The sequence below is a fragment of the Barbus barbus genome (assembly GCF_936440315.1).
Source record: "Barbus barbus genome assembly, chromosome: 17".
NCBI classification, from domain to species: Eukaryota; Metazoa; Chordata; class Actinopteri; order Cypriniformes; family Cyprinidae; genus Barbus; species Barbus barbus.
Genome location: NC_136745.1, coordinates 28,906,833 through 28,925,509, shown reverse-complemented (window position 1 = coordinate 28,925,509; position 18,677 = coordinate 28,906,833). Strand labels below are relative to the sequence as shown.

At 36.1% G+C, this 18,677-nt stretch overlaps 1 protein-coding gene across 1 annotated transcript in view; it reads left to right on the top strand.

Annotated features, from left to right (window-relative positions):
• Positions 1-5,906: 5,906 nt before the first annotated feature.
• The window catches only part of LOC306883702 (ATP-binding cassette sub-family C member 5-like), a 45,849-nt gene continuing 33,078 nt past the window's right edge, over positions 5,907-18,677 (top strand). The window contains exons 1-4 of the mRNA XM_079439113.1: positions 5,907-5,926; positions 8,561-8,736; positions 10,776-10,931; positions 16,063-16,210. Of these exons, the coding sequence (XP_079295239.1) occupies positions 8,567-8,736; positions 10,776-10,931; positions 16,063-16,210 (474 nt within the window). The 5' untranslated portion in view covers positions 5,907-5,926; positions 8,561-8,566. The remainder of the gene's footprint in view (positions 5,927-8,560; positions 8,737-10,775; positions 10,932-16,062; positions 16,211-18,677) is intronic.

Genomic DNA, 18,677 nt, shown 5'->3' with positions numbered 1-18,677 from the left:
ACTCGATTAAACCACATGATATTCATCTTATATATATAAGTATATATATAAAATATTAAAAACAAATATTTTGAAAATAGTATACAAGTTCATTAATTAATATTTCATGATATTTGTCAAATATAATATATATCTTGACATTTTTATGTTTCAAAAATAATTATTTTTTTAAATGGTATAAAAGTTTGGTATAATTATTTTCAAACCTGTAAAAAAACAAACAAAGGAAAGAATACAAATAGCACATTTCTATATAAAGTTTTAACTTTTTTCCCTTTTATGACCATTCATGATATTTGTGAAAATAAATCTTGGCAAATAAATTTAAATATGATTGAGGAAAATATGTTTTATTTGGTTACACCACGTGAAATTCTTTATTAAGTGAGACATTAAATATTTAAACGTGCATACATACATACATTTAAATAAAAATTTTTTTATAAAAGTTTGGCAATAAAAATAAAATATAAAAATCATAAACTAATATGAATACAAATAAATGTAAAGAATTTGGAGAAAAAAAAAACACTCCCCCTTCTCTATCTAGTATAATGCTCATAAAGTAATGTTGCTGCAGACTTCTGCTGTAAAAGTGCATTACGGAAAACAACTTTTGCTTATTTTTACAAACTGAGGGACCAGTCTATATGTTTTTCAGTGGTAATCAACAGCATGCCATAGATTATGTGTAGAGCTTAAGTTATATTGAACCAGAACATTCTATTAATCTGATTGGCCTTCACACAGAAAATACTTCCTACTGCAACATAAAGCTTTGCCATTATCTGTTCTGACCACACAGCTGAACAGAAACGCGAGCTCCAATCTGTCCAGCCCCGGTGTGAGTTACGCTCTGTATTTTCCAGACAATCTTTTCAGTGCCGTGTACAACAAGGGGTGAAAGACAAGAAAGAGAAATCTATTTTGAGACAGAGCTGAGACTGGATTTGGTTTCGGAGGCATATTTGTGGCTCTCTGTTGATAGCGGCTGTGGCCTGGCCACCCAGTGCTGGGAATAGACAGATAAAGGGTTTAGTCTACCTTATGGAGTGTGGGATGGCACTGGACCTCTATTCTCTCTGACCTCATATAGCTGAGGCGATGGGATGCACCGCAGGTCAGAGAGGAGCCGCTGCTGGACTCGCATTGTAATGTGCATCAGCTGTGTCGCCTCCATCCACGCGGCTCTCACTGAGGAAGGGGAAAAGATGGTGATAATGAACAATTCTGATATTGGCACCAAATAAATATGTGCTGTGTTGTGAAACAGGCTGCTGGAGATCCTGATGCAGTGATGCAAGGCCAGTTTCACTTATTCATTCATTCTATGTGAAGCAATGGCATTTTGTGTTTGATGACATTTAATTAACATTTTAAAGGTTGTTTGTCTGTTCATCGATGTATCTGTCCATGTCTCTAAGCAGGTAGTTCAGCAGTGTGTGTTGCTTTAGACGTATGCATTATGAAGCCTCATGGAAATTGAAAGCTTTGGATGCACTTCATTGATTGCCTGCGTTCAGCAGATTTCCCAGCTCAGGAAAGTGAAACCGTCTAAGTGATTTCTGGACTGTTAATGTATGACTCTCAGCAGGCTAACAGACAGCAGCGGACAAGCTTCATAACTACATTAAAGTGAGTGAATGGCCTTAAATACATGACTCACGACTCACCTTAACCATAAAACTGAGCTGTCCATATGCAATACAGGCAAGGAGACACACACACACACACACAAACATAGACACACACACACACACACGCACACACATGTTGGTTTTTGTGGTTTATGGCGACTCTCCATAGGCGTAATGGTTTTTATACTGAACAAACTGTGTGTGCTATTGCCCTACACCAACCCTACACCTAAACTTAGCCTCACAGGAGACTTTGTGCATTTTTAGATTTTCAAAAAAAACCCATTTAGTATGTTTTTTAAGCCTTTTGAATTACGGGGACATAGGCAGTGTCCTCATAAACCACCTTCATATTGTAATACCTCTGTCATACCCATGTCATTATACAAATTTGTGTCCTCATAAACCACATAAACATGCACACACACACACACACACACACACACACACAGACACACAGACACACAGACAGACAGACAGATAGATAGATGCATATAATCTAGATTAGGTAATCATATTCCAAAAATTAAGTATTTGTAATTAAATTGTTACATTTTAAAATGGTAGTAATCCAATAAATTATTTTTTTATGGATTACATATTACATATGTGGTTACAAATTATCTACACAATGTGAGTAAATTACTCAATTGTTCATAATTTATTGATTCTCCATAATTCCTCTACCCCAGTCTGGGAAACCCTGATTGTGATGTTTAATGCACTGCATGTTGTTGATAAAGAATGGATTATGTATTTATTTATGCCAATATGGTATGCAATAATCCTGTTTAAATCGATGGGATAAATTAGATAAAAATTAGCCTAAAAGTAATCAAGTAGTCAGAGTACATGACCTAAAATTGATAATCTAATAGATTGTTACTAACTACAATTTTCATTATGTAATTTGTAATCAATAACGGACTTCAATTTGCAGTTTACAGTTTGCAAGTAATCTACCCAGCACTGTATATATATATACTGTATATATGTATATATGCCTAATTTTTCTGGACTGTTGCAGAAAAAAATAAGTCTTTAAATTGTGAAATATTAGATATTATTTGTCAGTTTGGAGGTAAAATTGTGAAAATGCAAATGTTACAAGACAAGTTCTTCATACAAAATTATTTTCACACTGGGCTGAAATGTGACACGTTTTGTAAAATTCACATAAAACCCAAGAACAAAATATAGTTAAATGCAACTTTAAATTAAATCTAAATTCAAATAATAATAATAATTCAGACCATTTGTGCATCATTTTGTCCAATTCATTGAAATAATTTGAGGAAGCACTCATACTTCAAACATCTTTTTGATGTGAAAGCAAGTTTACGCTACATAAACTCTTGACTGACTCTTAGACATAATTAGTATATGAAATATTTTAGAGAAGATCAAAACTATTGAAATTTCCATGACTTTTCCAAATCTGAAAAACATTTCCCTGATATTTCAAGGTATTTCATGATTAGGCGAATGTTTGTTTTTAATTTTCTTGAGTGCCACAAATCACTAAGAATAAGAATTTTGATTTAAATGTTGCATTTGTGTCCCTTGCATTAAAGAGTTGCCACTCATTCAGGATTTCCAGGTGCTGTCCTGAATTCTGCTCATCTATCCAGTACAACATATGCCAAGGACATTTGCAGGACTAAAGCCCTAAACACACTGCACGATTTTCGGCTGTCCCAGATGAAAGATTGGTATCGTGAAATAATTGTGGCCAATCAGAAATCGCCGCGATTGCTTCACGATGCCAGTCTTTCGTCTGGGACTGCCGAATATCGTGCAGTGTGTTTAGGGCTTATGGCGGTGACCCTACCATGAGTACATTCAGACTCACCTCTGTTTTGTGACTCTGCAGGTCAGTGGCTCTCAGGCCAGCTCATTCTGCACTGTATGATCTGAAACACTCCCTGCTAATGAGCTGATGATCTGAATCACGTGTGTTCAATAAAAGAGACTTCACTCTGCAGTCAGGACCTGGATTGAGAAGCACTGCTTTAGGCAATTCTCATATATCCAGTGTGCTATATGCCAACAGAGGTCACTACAGCACAGGTCTGCAGCACTTCTAACTGCATGAGAATGAAGAATTGTATAAAACTGATGTGTTTGACTGCAAAGGATTTTACTTGTTGCATTAAGTGTTACAAATACCAGTAAGTTTCCTATATACCTTAAATTAATTTAGCAAACACCAGTTTGATATTCTTCAACTAAAGCTACTATTCTTTTACTTGTCTTACAGTGTTTATGATCTCATATTAATAGGACACTTATACTTGTTGGACTACACAACAGCTAAAAGGTTATTTAAAAATGTTGCAAAACTTGTCGACCAGTAACAGCAGCTTAGACATTGTATAACCTTACATAACCTACATTTTTATGTTGTATTCAAAGTTCATGTTTATTTGTCAACTACTGCAGTGTTTATTGTCTTTTTCAGCTTGTCCGGTGCTCTTGTACTGCATAGAGCCATGTTATATAAAAATCACAACAACTTGCTGTCAGTTGTCATTCACTGTTATGTCAACACAGCCGACCTTTACATAGCGAAAACATTATAAAGAATGTAATATACAGTATATACAGTGCCCTCCATAAGTATTGGGACAGTAAAGACAAAATTGCTCTGTTGGCTGTGGAGTCCAGACATTTTCAAATATGATTAAAAGATGAATATGAGACAAATCTACAGAATGTTACATTTTATTATTAGCCGTTTCAACACATAGATGTTTTACCAAATAAAAAGAACAGCACTTTTAGAGTTCATCCCACTCATTGATGTGAGCATAAGTATTGGGACAGTTGAACATAAGGCAGATATAAAAGATTAAAAGCTATTATTTAGTTGCAGATCCCTTGCACACAATCACAGCAGTGAGTCTGTGACCCATAGACATCACCAGACTCTTGCTCTCATCCTTTGAAATGCTTTTCTCAGTCTTTAATGCAGCCAATTCCAATTGTTGCTTGTTTTGGGGAGTTTCTGCCTTTACTCTCCTCTCCAGCTGGTGAAATTCATGTTCAATCAGATTTAAATCTGGAGATTGAGTTGGGCAATCTATAAATTCCTTGACTGAACTGGCAGGGTGTTTTGGGTCATTGTCCTGATGCAATATGAAGCACTTCCCAATGAATCTGGTGGCATTTTCTTGAATATTGGTAGGCAAGATGGTTTTGTACCCTTCCAAATTCATTCTGCTGCTGTCATCATACATTAAGTCATCAGTAAAGTTGAGAGGGCCTGCTCCAGAGACGGCCATGCATGCCCATGCCATGACACCACCTCCACCATGCTTTACAGATGAGGCTGTATGCTTGGGATCATTGCAGTTCCCTTTTTTCCTCCACATTGTTGCTTTCCCATCAGGTTCATCTTTGTCTCATCGGTCCATAAACACAGTTCCAGATTGTCTTGAAACTGGTTGAGTGACACCCTGGGCAGTGGACTATTAATCTGAATTGAAACTGTTCTGTGGAAACAGGGAGTTTTTTGCGGAGACAGGTTTTTTTTTTTTTTTTTTATATAACTATGGGAATTTACATATACAAAATGGTTATATGCAAATTGTAAAAGGCTTTTATTTCTCATCAGACAGTTTTTTCATATTCATTGGTCTATTTGTTTATTTGTTCATTCATTCATTATTGACAGAGAAAATGGCTTAATAAATGAATCCCACAGATGCTTTTCCTCTGATCTGAGTTTTCACACGCTATTACCGTAACGCGTAGTATATGCGCAAAATAACGTGGCGGCTAGAATGACAGAGGAGCATTTCGTCCCACCGCGCACTCTTTCAAAGATATACTAGTTCCGCAACAGCTACTATTAAAAACAATAATAATAAGTGTTTCATGTCAGACTGCTCATCTTATTGCATATAAGCAATGCTCTACAGATGACCAGCTAAAAATAGTCCGCTAATCTGTCTGCACGCTTCTGCAAAGATCACCACGTGCCCTTTCCTTCCCCTTCAGGTCCGGTAACCATAGCGACGACCAAGCAAGTCCGTGATTGGCTGCTAGGGTGTGACGCAAGATGCATTTAGGGAATTCCGTCAGCTGTGCTCCGTCAAACTCTCCAGTGCACCTTCAGTGCAACTCTCACTCAGGATCAGAGCACATGCTGTTTAACTTGTTTTGCGAGAGGAAGATGTGTCATGTGCAGCAAGGGACCCAGAGAGCGTTGACTTTCTGAATAAATCATTTGTAACCTGTGGGAACATCCAGAAGCTGAAAGGAAAGAGGCGTTTTCTGTTTGATATGTAAGTGACCTTCTTCAGCTCCAACTTTATTAGAAACTTTCTGAGACAGTTTTTGTGTTGCTTTTAAACTCCTTAAATAGTGGAGGGCCAATATTCGTGTTCATTAATAACATGCCATGCTCATTTAAGATAAAAGTAGTTCTGATAATCTATAAAACGTCCCATATGAGGATCCCAATGGAGAACATCTCCAGAAATGTCCGGGAACACACACAACAGCGAAGACAGGTCAAGAGAGCAGGTGTAATGCTATCATATCATAAACTGATTTCTTCAACTATTTCTGATTATTAAAGGCCATCTAGCAGATACTTATGTGCAGTAGTGTTAGTCCCACTGGATCAACACTGGGCAACTGTGGTAGTAGAGCTTTGCTTTTCCTTTAAATTGTGTGCAAATGGATATTTATCCATTTGCACACAATTTAAAGGAAAAGCAAAGCTCTACTACCACAGTTGCCCACTACTATCCTCTCCAGCTGCTGAAATTCATGTTCAATCAGATTTAAATCTGGAGATTGAGTTGGGCAATCTATAAATTCCTTGACTGAACTGGCAGGGTGTTTTGGGTCATTGTCCTGATGCAATATGAAGCACTTCCCAATGAATCTGGTGGCATTTTCTTGAATATTGGTAGGCAAGATGGTTTTGTACCCTTCCAAATTCATTCTGCTGCTGTCATCATACATTAAGTCATCAGTAAAGTTGAGAGGGCCTGCTCCAGAGACGGCCATGCATGCCCATGCCATGACACCACCTCCACCATGCTTTACAGATGAGGCTGTATGCTTGGGATCATTGCAGTTCCCTTTTTTCCTCCACATTGTTGCTTTCCCATCAGGTTCATCTTTGTCTCATCGGTCCATAAACACAGTTCCAGATTGTCTTGAAACTGGTTGAGTGACACCCTGGGCAGTGGACTATTAATCTGAATTGAAACTGTTCTGTGGAAACAGGGAGTTTTTTGCGGAGACAGGTTTTTTTTTTTTTTTTTTATATAACTATGGGAATTTACATATACAAAATGGTTATATGCAAATTGTAAAAGGCTTTTATTTCTCATCAGACAGTTTTTTCATATTCATTGGTCTATTTGTTTATTTGTTCATTCATTCATTATTGACAGAGAAAATGGCTTAATAAATGAATCCCACAGATGCTTTTCCTCTGATCTGAGTTTTCACACGCTATTACCGTAACGCGTAGTATATGCGCAAAATAACGTGGCGGCTAGAATGACAGAGGAGCATTTCGTCCCACCGCGCACTCTTTCAAAGATATACTAGTTCCGCAACAGCTACTATTAAAAACAATAATAATAAGTGTTTCATGTCAGACTGCTCATCTTATTGCATATAAGCAATGCTCTACAGATGACCAGCTAAAAATAGTCCGCTAATCTGTCTGCACGCTTCTGCAAAGATCACCACGTGCCCTTTCCTTCCCCTTCAGGTCCGGTAACCATAGTAGTCTGAAACTGAAGATAGGGGAAGACAAACATGAACTACACGCCTTATATAAGGTCCAAAATGTGTGCATTTATGTCTTACTCAGCTGTTTGTGTGCCTATTGAAATGGGCTCATGTATGGAGCGTTACCTAAAAATGAAAATGTTGTTTCAGATCTGACTAACATTAGATGATTTAGTCATTAAGTCGAGAACCGGATTAGTCTGATTCATGAATGAAACATTCAGATTATCAGTATTAGGCATTGCTCAATACAATTTTTGAGTATCTACTGATACTGATGTCAAATCGATTGGTTTAGAATATCTACACCTCATTACCTTGCTAACTAACTACACACTGCTTCATTGTAAATGAAGAGAAAACATGACTATATACTTGCTCAACATAAATGGCCCTAATCAGGCCGTTGAACTATCATAAACACTCCAAGGAAAGATAGAGTTGATTTTCAGTTTATCTAAATACCTACATTTCAGTGTTTCTCACACAAAAAAACAATCATATGTCTTCAGAAGTACTGGAATTTATAGTGCTTTATGACGCTCAAAAGCCTTAATCTTAAACCATTCATTATAGTTGCATAAATAACAAGATCAATTCCTTAAATTCTGAAATAAAGTCATGCATGTAATGACAGAATGCTCATTTCTGATTGAATTAGCCCTTTACCATTTCAAAATGTTCACATTGTCATTGTTTACATTCACTATTGCATTAGTGATTTTTTTATCAAACATGGGCTCTTTCTTGTATAGAGTGTAAATAATGAAACTATGTGCCTATCTTTCATTATCTGGCAGTCGCCGGTGACGTACACCGAGCAGATACAGAGAGTCACGGCGTTGCTGGATTTACCTTATCGTGTCTTATGCCACAGATGGATCAGTGACAGGGTCAACACACACACGGCGAGCTCGAATATCCTCCGTCTCAGTATCCACCAGCCTTGAGGCCACCCACAGGCGTCTTTAAATAGATAAACACTTTAACTTCACAGCCAAGCCCATAACGTTAGAGGAAGGTTTGTGTCACTGCACTGATATTAGTCAGCAGATTCAGACATTCCCAGTCTGTCATGAGAGTGGACAGGAGCTCATCACAAGTGTCTGACAGTATTTAGTAGCTTTTGAAGTGTTGTGTTTTTCTGTTTTTGTTTGTTAGAGACAGGTATGTTCTCAGATGCCTTGGAGGCCGCAGGACAGGTGGAGGGTTTGACTCTGTCCCCTCCACAGACTCTCCCAGACCCCGATGATGAGGTGGACCTCGGCACCGAAACAAAAAGACAAGGCAGATATCGCCATAGCTTACAGATACTCAAGCCCTTTCGGATCACACACAAGTAAGTTCTTCTGGATATAATTGTTATAACCATATAAAATTAATATGTGGGTAGCTAGCAAATAGATTTAAGACTAAAATTACTTTAAATAAAAAATGTGACCCTGGACCACAAAACCAGTCATAAGACTCAATTTTCGGATTTTCTGAAAGCTGAATAAATAAGCTTTCCATTGATGTATGGTTTGATAGGACAATATTTGGCTGAGATACAACTATTTGATAATCTGGAATCTGAGGGTGCAAAAAAATCAAGTCACTTTAAAGTTGTCCAAATTAAGTCCTAAGCACTATACATATTACCAATCAAAAATGAAGTTTTGATATATTTATGGTAGGAAATTTACTAAATATCTTCATGGAACATGATCTTTACTTAATATCCTAATGATTTTTGGCTTAAAAGAAAAATGGATCATTTTGACCCATGCAATGTATTGTTGGCTATTGCTACAAATATACCCCAGCGACTTAAGACTGCTTTTGTGCTTCAGACAGGGTCACAAATTTCACAAATAATTTTAGAAAGGTATGTGTATATTTTAGGGGATGTGACCAGTTACCACTTTTATTTTATCTTTTCCCCTCACTTGTTCGTTTTAAAGGCCCTGCTGTGTGAAAAATGAATTTGTTTACAAATTAACATTCCAGTACATTTCTCAGTTAGTTTGAGCTCATAAACGCCGCATGTATAATAATTATAAAATAATTAGCAAATGCTGTTTAAAATAGCTCTTGCTGGTGTACAGCATGTCACACTGCAGGAAAAGGTATTAATTGACTTTGACGCATTGTTTCCGACAGTTAGGCCTCCCATATGCACAAACACATAAAGCTTACTTTATGATTATTAATGCTTAAAATGTGGAAGAATAACTTCACAGGACTTCATAAATTAATATAAACAACTTATAATTATATAACATATATTATATGAAATTATATAATACATAATATATATAAAGTATACATTTATATACTATATAATATTTTTAAAGTATGTTCGACTGTTTTTTTTAGCCCACACTGTTTATTTTATATATTTTGTATTTCTCACTTCATAATGACAGCCACACCACAGGACAATTTTCGACAATATTTTAATAGATATTTTTATGTTTATGCTCAAAACCTGTGTTCTTTCCTGTCCAGCCAAATTATCTGACAGAAAAAATGAATGACCTCTATAATAAATTGATTGGCATGTCAACCTTCCTTGAACGTTTCAAACCTAAGTTTCACAAACTACAAGAGGAGACTCATATTTTACTTTCACACAGTGGCTCTTTATAGAAAATAAAATCATTTCTGGGCTACTACTTTGAATATTTCTTTAATAACTGGTTAGTTATTAGGCGACGCATTTACATCTAAATAATAATTAATCTACTTTAAACTCAAACCTTAAAATGAAGCTATGAGCTGCTTTTATCATCTGAATCTGTCACTTAATTAAATAGAAATTATCCTGCATTTAACATGATTGTCGTTATTTTTAACATTGAATAGGTCACACCAGTTCATATAAGCCTATATTGTAAAAGCTTGTGTGGATAAAATAAATTTATAGTGTATTTTCAACATGGTTTCTGCTGAGTTTAATGTGGAAAAACCTAACTTATATTACACTTCTTCCACACTGCTTATGCACACAGTGTGAAACTGGGGCCAAAATAAACTTATGCACCGAAATACTTTTGTGAGGTGTGAAACAGACCTTAGGAGATGTTTGCTACGCTGCCATTTGGATTCAAGGGACAGTCAATGAGGTCCTGATAAGAACGCTCTTATCCTTTACTCACAGATGGCTCAATTTTTAACATGCTTACTGATAAAGAGCCACTGAACTTTTTCACTGCTTCGTAAGAGTTCTGAGAGGGACGTGCAAACTGCTGTTCAAACACGAACGTGTGATTCATCTCCTGTTTGGCCGTAGCCAGTAAAGATTTTCTCTCACGTTCAAGGTCACGTCATTCTCAGACATAGCACATAGCGCCTAGATGACTGATATGAGCCAAACCCTTCCATTTTCACCTCCAGACATCAGCACCCGGTGGACAATGCAGGATTTTTCTCCTTCATGACCCTGCAATGGCTGTCCCCTCTGGCATGGAGGGCCCACAAAGATTCCTGTCTGAAGATAGAAGACGTGTGGGGTCTGTCTTGCCACGAGGCCTCAGAAACGAACCGCCAGAGGTGAGCTACTGGCCAAAACCTTCTGATCCAGGGTTCGACTGCTGATTTTTAAAACAAATTAACAAAAAAAACAATAATAATTAGATAAAAATAAATTATAAAATAAGAGTATTATTCCTATTTAAGCCAGCAAATTACTGAGTGCTAACACATGTATGTGTTAATACTGGACGCCAGGGGGCGCCCTCGTGCGGAAACTCCACATATGCATCACAGAAGTAATAAAACTCATGACTTTCCAGGAAATCCCTAATATGTGACTGAATAAAAACAATATAGAAACTCTTGAATTGATTAAACATTAAGACAGTAAACACATGACTCAACAAAATAGGGTTTATCTGTGTTCTTCAAGCTGTCTTAGGTATTTTTATAATAATAAAGTACATTTAGAATCCAATGCTAATCGACATTAAATTATTACTGTATAGAAAACATTTTCTGCCTATACTGTGAGAAAGATCCACATCAGAAAATGAAGTTATTGATTTTATTAAATGTTCTCTTTTTTTTGGACAACAGGTTTATAAAAGCTTCTTGTTTAGTTTGGGAGAATGTTGGCGTGTGTTGCTTTTTAAAGGGGTCACATTATGACGATGCTAAAAATAACATTATTTTGTGTATTTCGTGTAATGCAATGTGTTTACGCTGTTCATTTTTCACATACCGTACATTATTGTTTCTCCTCTCTGCCCCGCCTTTCTGAGACATGTCAATTTTCACAAAGCTCATCGTTCTGAAAAGCGTGGTGTGCTCTGATTGGCCAGCTATCTATTGGGTTCTGATTGGCCGAATACCTCAAGTGTGTGATGGAAATTTTATGCCCCTTACCATATTTGGAAACACAGCGTCTCCACGACATGGCAGCGGCAACACTACTACAGTGAGAAGAAAAGTTATACCTGTTTTCTTTGTGTAAACATTTGGGCGGTGTTATGCAAATCTTCCAACATCGTGACGTAAACATGTCTTCCGTTTGCATTTTCTCAGCTGAATGTAAGGTCAGACAAATTTCTGAATGAACCGCTCATTTTAAAAACTTATTGGTCTACTGACATTTGTTATGACATTCAACAGTACAATGCTCATGATAACTTTATTAAAATATGTAAATCCACTTAATAACCTGCTAATTACTCCTCAACAGCGAAGCTATAGAGCTACCGCAAAAATGGAAGTTCCAAGACAATATTCTAAAGAATTTTGCTCACTTGTTTCTCTGGACCACAAAACCAGTCATAAACTGAAACTGAGCTTTATACATCACCTGAAAGCTGAATAAATAAGCTTTCCATTGATGTATTGATGTATTTGTTATGATCGGACAATATTTGGCTGAGATACAACTATTTGAAAATCTGGAATCTGAGGGTGCAAAAAAAATCTAAATATTGAGAAAATCACCTTTAAAGTTGTTCAAATGAAGTACTTAGCAATGCATATTACTAATCAAAAATTAAGTTTTGATATATTTACGGTTGGAAATTTACAAAATATCTTCATGGAACATGATCTTTATTTAATATCCTAATGATTATTGGCATAAAAGAAAAATCAATAATTTTGATCCATATAATGTATTGTTGGCTATTGCTACAAATATACCCCAGCGACTTATGACTGCTTTTGTGCTCCAGGGTCACATATGGTATATATACACTACTTAAATATACATTATAAAGAGGCAGGATGTGTATATATTTTATAAAAAAAATTGCAGCACATTTATTTTTTAAATTTTATTTTTTTTCATTCATTTGTTACGTTTTATCTTTTAGGCTTTGTACATTCTGTAACATGATGGATATATGTTGTGATACTGTTAATGTTAATTTGATACTGTGGGCAAACAATAAATCGCAGAATTTGCCAAATGCCAAATCATAATTTCAGTTTGATTTCAATGAATTGTTCAGCCCTACCCAGGAGCCAAGCACAAGTTAGGCATCTCTCGTATGCGCAAACGCTGAACCGTGAACAAACAGAACTATTAGAAAACATCTCCTGTGCCAAGGTCTCACACAGTTGACGCCTTGATATCAAGAGGTTGATGTGGGAATCCCTCGAGTCACGGTGGGGATTGATAGATGCTGGCCTACCACGCTCACACAGCCCAGAGAGTTATGGCAGGTGGGTGTTATTCATAGCAAGGATTAAACATCAGAGAGAGAGAGTCAGTCTGTACCTTTCCTGCAGGACGGTTATGTCATTAACACGTCAGATCGCAGCCCGTGACCCTTTTGACTAAGCTGGCTCATTGATGGGGCTCAAAGGGTTTCTCGAGGACAGGGGAGCATAGAAAAACACCTGTAATCTGTAACTGCCAAGGGCGTAGGTTCGCTTTTGTGGACCCCCGCCCCGGTTATAATTCATATAGTTTACAGAGTTTTTTTTTTTAAATAGTATGTTTAACAGATAATAAATACACAATTATGATTTTGTGAACCGACAGCATCAGCATCAAAGCGCTGGGTGTCTTAAAGGGATAGTTCACCCAAGTCATCATTTACTCACCCAGTTTGAATTTCTTTCTTTCATTCAGCACATGTATTAAATGCGCGTCCTTGAGAGCGCGCAGATTTCTAACATCTTTACTTTAACTTATTAGGTAATATCAATGATATGATGTTTCAGATGCGTCTGAAATGGCAAAAACATGTACATATTTTTAATTATTTGATCGAAATATTGCTAGGGACAGTTTAGTAGTGGCTGGATATTGGTAGGGACACGTCCCTAGCGTCCCCCCCTAATTCTACGCCCCTGGTAACTGCCCTTACTAATCACAGATCTGAGATTATCCCATGTTCGTTGAATGAATTGGATCAGACTTTGGCTGTGCTTTCTTTTGTTGCAAGATCAATGATCGTGTATAAATACAGGCTCCTGTATTTGCCGTCCACATGGCCTGAAAGCTTTGCCTCAGTGGCTCTGTAAGAAGCGGTGTCAGTTTTCAGTGTTTGACCTCAGGGTCTGTGTCTCCCGTTACTGGATTTGTGTCAGAGATAGCTGGGACGTTTGAGCACTTGTTTGTGTGAGGGGTGCGCTGAGGTGGATATTTTATGGGGTCTGGAACACTTACGTAAAGTGTTATCCTCAAAACAGAAGGCTGTTGAAATTTAACCAAAAAAATAAGATAGTTCAACACGTGTTGTATACCCTTGTGAGGGATAAAAGCTGTGAGTGATCTTTGGCATGGGAACTGAAGGCTCAAAGCCTTGGCCCTTCAGACTAATTGTTCATTCTGAGGCTGAATTTCGATGTTTTCAGTGAGGCTTCATCCTTGAATGTTCCAAGATTTTGCATTACAATATGAGAAATCATTTTTTATCATTTATTTCTTCACATAATTGATGTTCATCATCTGACTGCATGACCTCTTGTTATTAATTATCTGTGTTTGTTTGAATATCCCCTCTGATTGTCTGGTGTATTTTGTTTGCCAATAGCTTGTATTATTTTGTGAAGCGTCCTTGGTTTCTTGAAAGGTGCTATAAAAATACTTATTATTAAAAAAAAAACATATTATTATTATTATTTATGATTTATAGTGAATGTATGGATGTTTTGGCTTCTAAATGTGTGCCCAAAACAAGTTTTACTACCCGAAGACCAGAAATATATGATGGGCTGTTTAACCCTTGAGTTTAAATACAGAAGTTAAATACCCCACATTTATTAATTTTGATATGAGGTCGGGATTATATCTAGTCAAGTTGCCAAAATATTTGAGCGCTGAATGCTGCTATTAACCAATCAGAATCAGCCACTGCAGAGAGTGTTCTAATAAAGTGGCAAAAGCTATTTGACTGATGTAATTGTGATATTGTAGATTTAATTTTGGTTTGGTCTAACAATTTAGAAAGTTTAATTTCTTAAAGTTGCAATGAAATTAAAGTAGCAACCAATCTTTGCTGTTATAATGTGATGGACATTTGAGTGTAACAGATTAAAAGAAACAAAATGATGGTTCTATGCATTGGTTGTTGACTGGATATTTTGATGCTGGTGTTTCACTCAAAAGTGGAGGCACACTATAAAAAAAAAAAAAGTTGAGCCAACTTAAAATTTTAACCAGCTTCAGCAGATTTTCGAGTTTTCTTACCTTGTTGTTTTAAATTTATTCGACAAAAAGTTGAGAATCTCCTAGAAAAATAAATTGAGAGAATTCAAAAATCTGCTGAAGCTTGTTGCCTTCAAATTTTAAGTTGGCTCAACTTTCTTTTTTTCTTTTTTTTCACAGTGCAGATGAGTGCGAGTAGTGCTGGGTAGCAACTCATTACATGTAATCTGGGTTATGTAGCAAAAAATTAAGTACTTGTAGTTAGATTATATTATATTTTAAAATGCTCATAATCAGATTACAGTTACTTTTTTTATGGATTGCATGATTGCAAATTATTCACACAATGGCAGCTAATTATTCATGATTCTTAGATTCTCCCTACTTCTTTTTTTATTTATTTATTTATTGTGTGTGTGTGTGTGTGTGTGTGTGTGTGTGTGTGTGTGTGTGTGTGTGTGTGTGTGTGTGTGCGTGCGTGATGTAGGTATTTCCAAACTCGTTGTCAGTCGAACCACATTGACATAAAATATTTACTTGAAGTCCCCCTATAAACAAGTTATGTCAATAGTAATTTAAAAGTAATCCAAAAGTAGTCACAATACATTACCTATAATGCATAATCGTAATTACATTACTGACAAAAAAATCGTAATGTACTTGAATACAGTCATTAACCTCAAGTTAAAGAGATAATTCATCAAGAAATTAAATTTTTGTCATCATTTACTCACCCTCAAGTTGTTACAAACCTGTATATTTTTTCAAAAAAGGTGATATTTTGTAACCAAATACTGTAGTTGCTGGAAGCCATTGACTTGCATTGGTTTTGATATACTATATCATAGAAGTCGAAGGCTACCAGAAACTGTTTCTTCGAAACATTCTACAAAATCTCATCTTGTGTTCAACAGAAGAGAGAAACTTGAGGCTGAGTAAAAGATGGGTGCACTATCCCTTTAATAAAAGATTTTAGTAAAGATGTACCCAGTTCTTCATGTAACACTAACAGTCCAGATGCGTGTGCTGTAGTTTAAAACACTCTGTGTTTGGTACTGCATCATTCAGACTGGAGTGGCTGTGGCAGGAGGAGCTCAAGCGGCGGGGGAAGGACGGGGCGTCTCTGTACCGGGTGTTCTGGAGGTTCTGTCAGACCCGTATGCTGGTGGCCATCTTCTCCCTGCTCATCACCATGGTGGCTGGATTTGTTGGACCTGTGAGTTGTCCTCATTTTCCTTTTGACATAAGTGTTGGGTTGCATGCTGACCTTTGACCTGCTTCTGCTGTCCAGACCCTAACTGTTTGTTTTAATGGGATAGTTCAATTAAAAGAACCAAGAGGACAAAAAGCATTATTGAGACATAAAAAATCATTATGATGTGTGCATTATATTTAAGTCTTCTGATGCAATAGTTCTTCTGAGCTTGACAGCCAGCAATCATTATGAATCATTGTTGAATGAAGATTTTCTGTGTGTGTCACGAAAGAAATCAAGTTTTACACGTTTGGGGTGACAAAACAGGGCAAATATAAACTGGGATAAACTGTATGATATCAAGATCCCAATAAAATTTATGTTGATATATGAGGACATGAATACATAAACTTCATCTTCAGAGCTGCTCCGAGAGTCACTTCAGGAGCTTTACAGAGTTTCATTTGAGAAAAAAACTATTGTCAAATACACACTGACACTGAAAGTAAAACTGGCTGATGATACACTGGGCAACTTTTTGAGCAATGTTGCTGTACAACTTTGAGAAATGTTGCCGTCATCTGGCATTCAGGTGAGACACAGGGCCCGCGACCCATCTAAAATATCCAGATAGAAATTTGTTACCATTCTCAATGGGAAAATGCCCAAGCAATATTGCTCAAAAAGTTGTCTCCTGTATCATCAGCCAAAGACCTTCACGACAACCCGTCAAAATATAAGTCTATTTTAACTAGAAGACATTATTACAGAAATTATTACTATTATATACTAAAATATAATTCTCAAAGTAATAATAATACTAGTATTTTTAAAGAATTTCATACAACCAAGGATTTAAAAAATAAAAATGTATACAGTTATACAGCGCTGTTGTGCAGCATCTTATTTGACAAAAAATAAAAATGCATTGTTTTAATTTTATCACATTTTAGTAAAGTTATTAATTCATTTAATTAGACACCATTTTTATGAGAAATTTGTACTGAATCATAAAACAGAGAATCCAGGGTGAAAAATAATCAATAAAATGGAAAACTGAATTTAGTGGAAAATAAAGCAGATGTCATGGGGCCCTAAACTAAAAGCTCTGTGGCATTTAATTGGGAACAAACAAACTATCTTTACATTCGTTCTCAAGGTCTAACAAACCCCATTAATGGTAAATGAATACAGTTATAAATAATGATATTGTATGTTATGGGGAAAATATTGGGATAATATTTGGCCATATTGCTCACCCCTAGTGCAAAAATAATTACATTTTCATAATTCATGGATGAACTGTCCCTTTAACGGCGCATGAACACTGTGATGGTTCAGCACTTTCCTGCTTCATAAACATACCTGCACACATTTATGAACAGTTTTATATTCAAGGGATCAGTAGAGAGATTATATCAGCAGCTTGTGTAGGCTCAAAATTAAAATCGTAAAATAAGCCAGAGATTTTTCATGCCTTCTCGTACTTCAAACTAGTATTAATCTACAGGATTGTGACGTGTGTCTGGATTTTCCATGGTCCATGTTATTCATATTATTCAAGTTATTGCCTGCTGCTTTATTTCTGTTGCCAAATGAGCTTAGATCTTTATTCAACAGAGTGATTTAGAGTTTGGATTAAAACAATTCTTCTAAAAAACACACACATTTTTGATTTTATTAGTTTCACTGTGAGGGGATTTAGCTGGGAGTTTCTCACTGTGACGCTGTTGGGAACGCAGCTGTTCATTTTATTTCCCCACACAAGGCCGCACATGCCCCTGACAGCACTCGCTTAATAGCATTATCAGGGATTACATGTTACAGAATAGCACACTTATTTCCTTGCGTTGATTTGTTTAGTGTTGCGTGGGTCAGCCATTGTCTCAGCAGCTCGTTCATTTATTTGCAGCACATTTTAGTGCTCTTTTCATAAATTAAATATTTCCTCACTTCCCCTGTCCATGGCTTCAAGTAAATACTCAAATATTATTTTTGGCTTAATAACACTACCATTCAAAGTTTGGGGGTCGGTAAGATTTTATTAACATTTTTATGTTTTTGCAAGTCCCTAATGCTCACCAAAGCTGCATTATTTGATAAAAAAAATACAGTAAAACCATAGAACTGTGAAAATTTTGCTGCTTGATATTTTTGTGCAAACTGTGATATGTTTAGTTTTTCAGTATTTGAAAAACAAATGAATATAAAGTTCAAAAGAATAGGATTTATTTAAAGTATTTTTTTTATATATATAAATGTCATTCACCATTGCTTTTGATCAAAAAAATGAAAAATGTGTTTGGTCAGAGGCATAAGAACAATTTGAAAAGTGATTGAATGACAAATTAATTTTCCAGTTCAAATTTCGTGTTTTTTTTTTTTTTTTTTATTAATTGAAAGTTCAAAAGAACAGCATTTATTTAATATATATATATATTATAAATGTCTTTTACTGTCATATTTAAACAATTCAATTGGTTCTTAC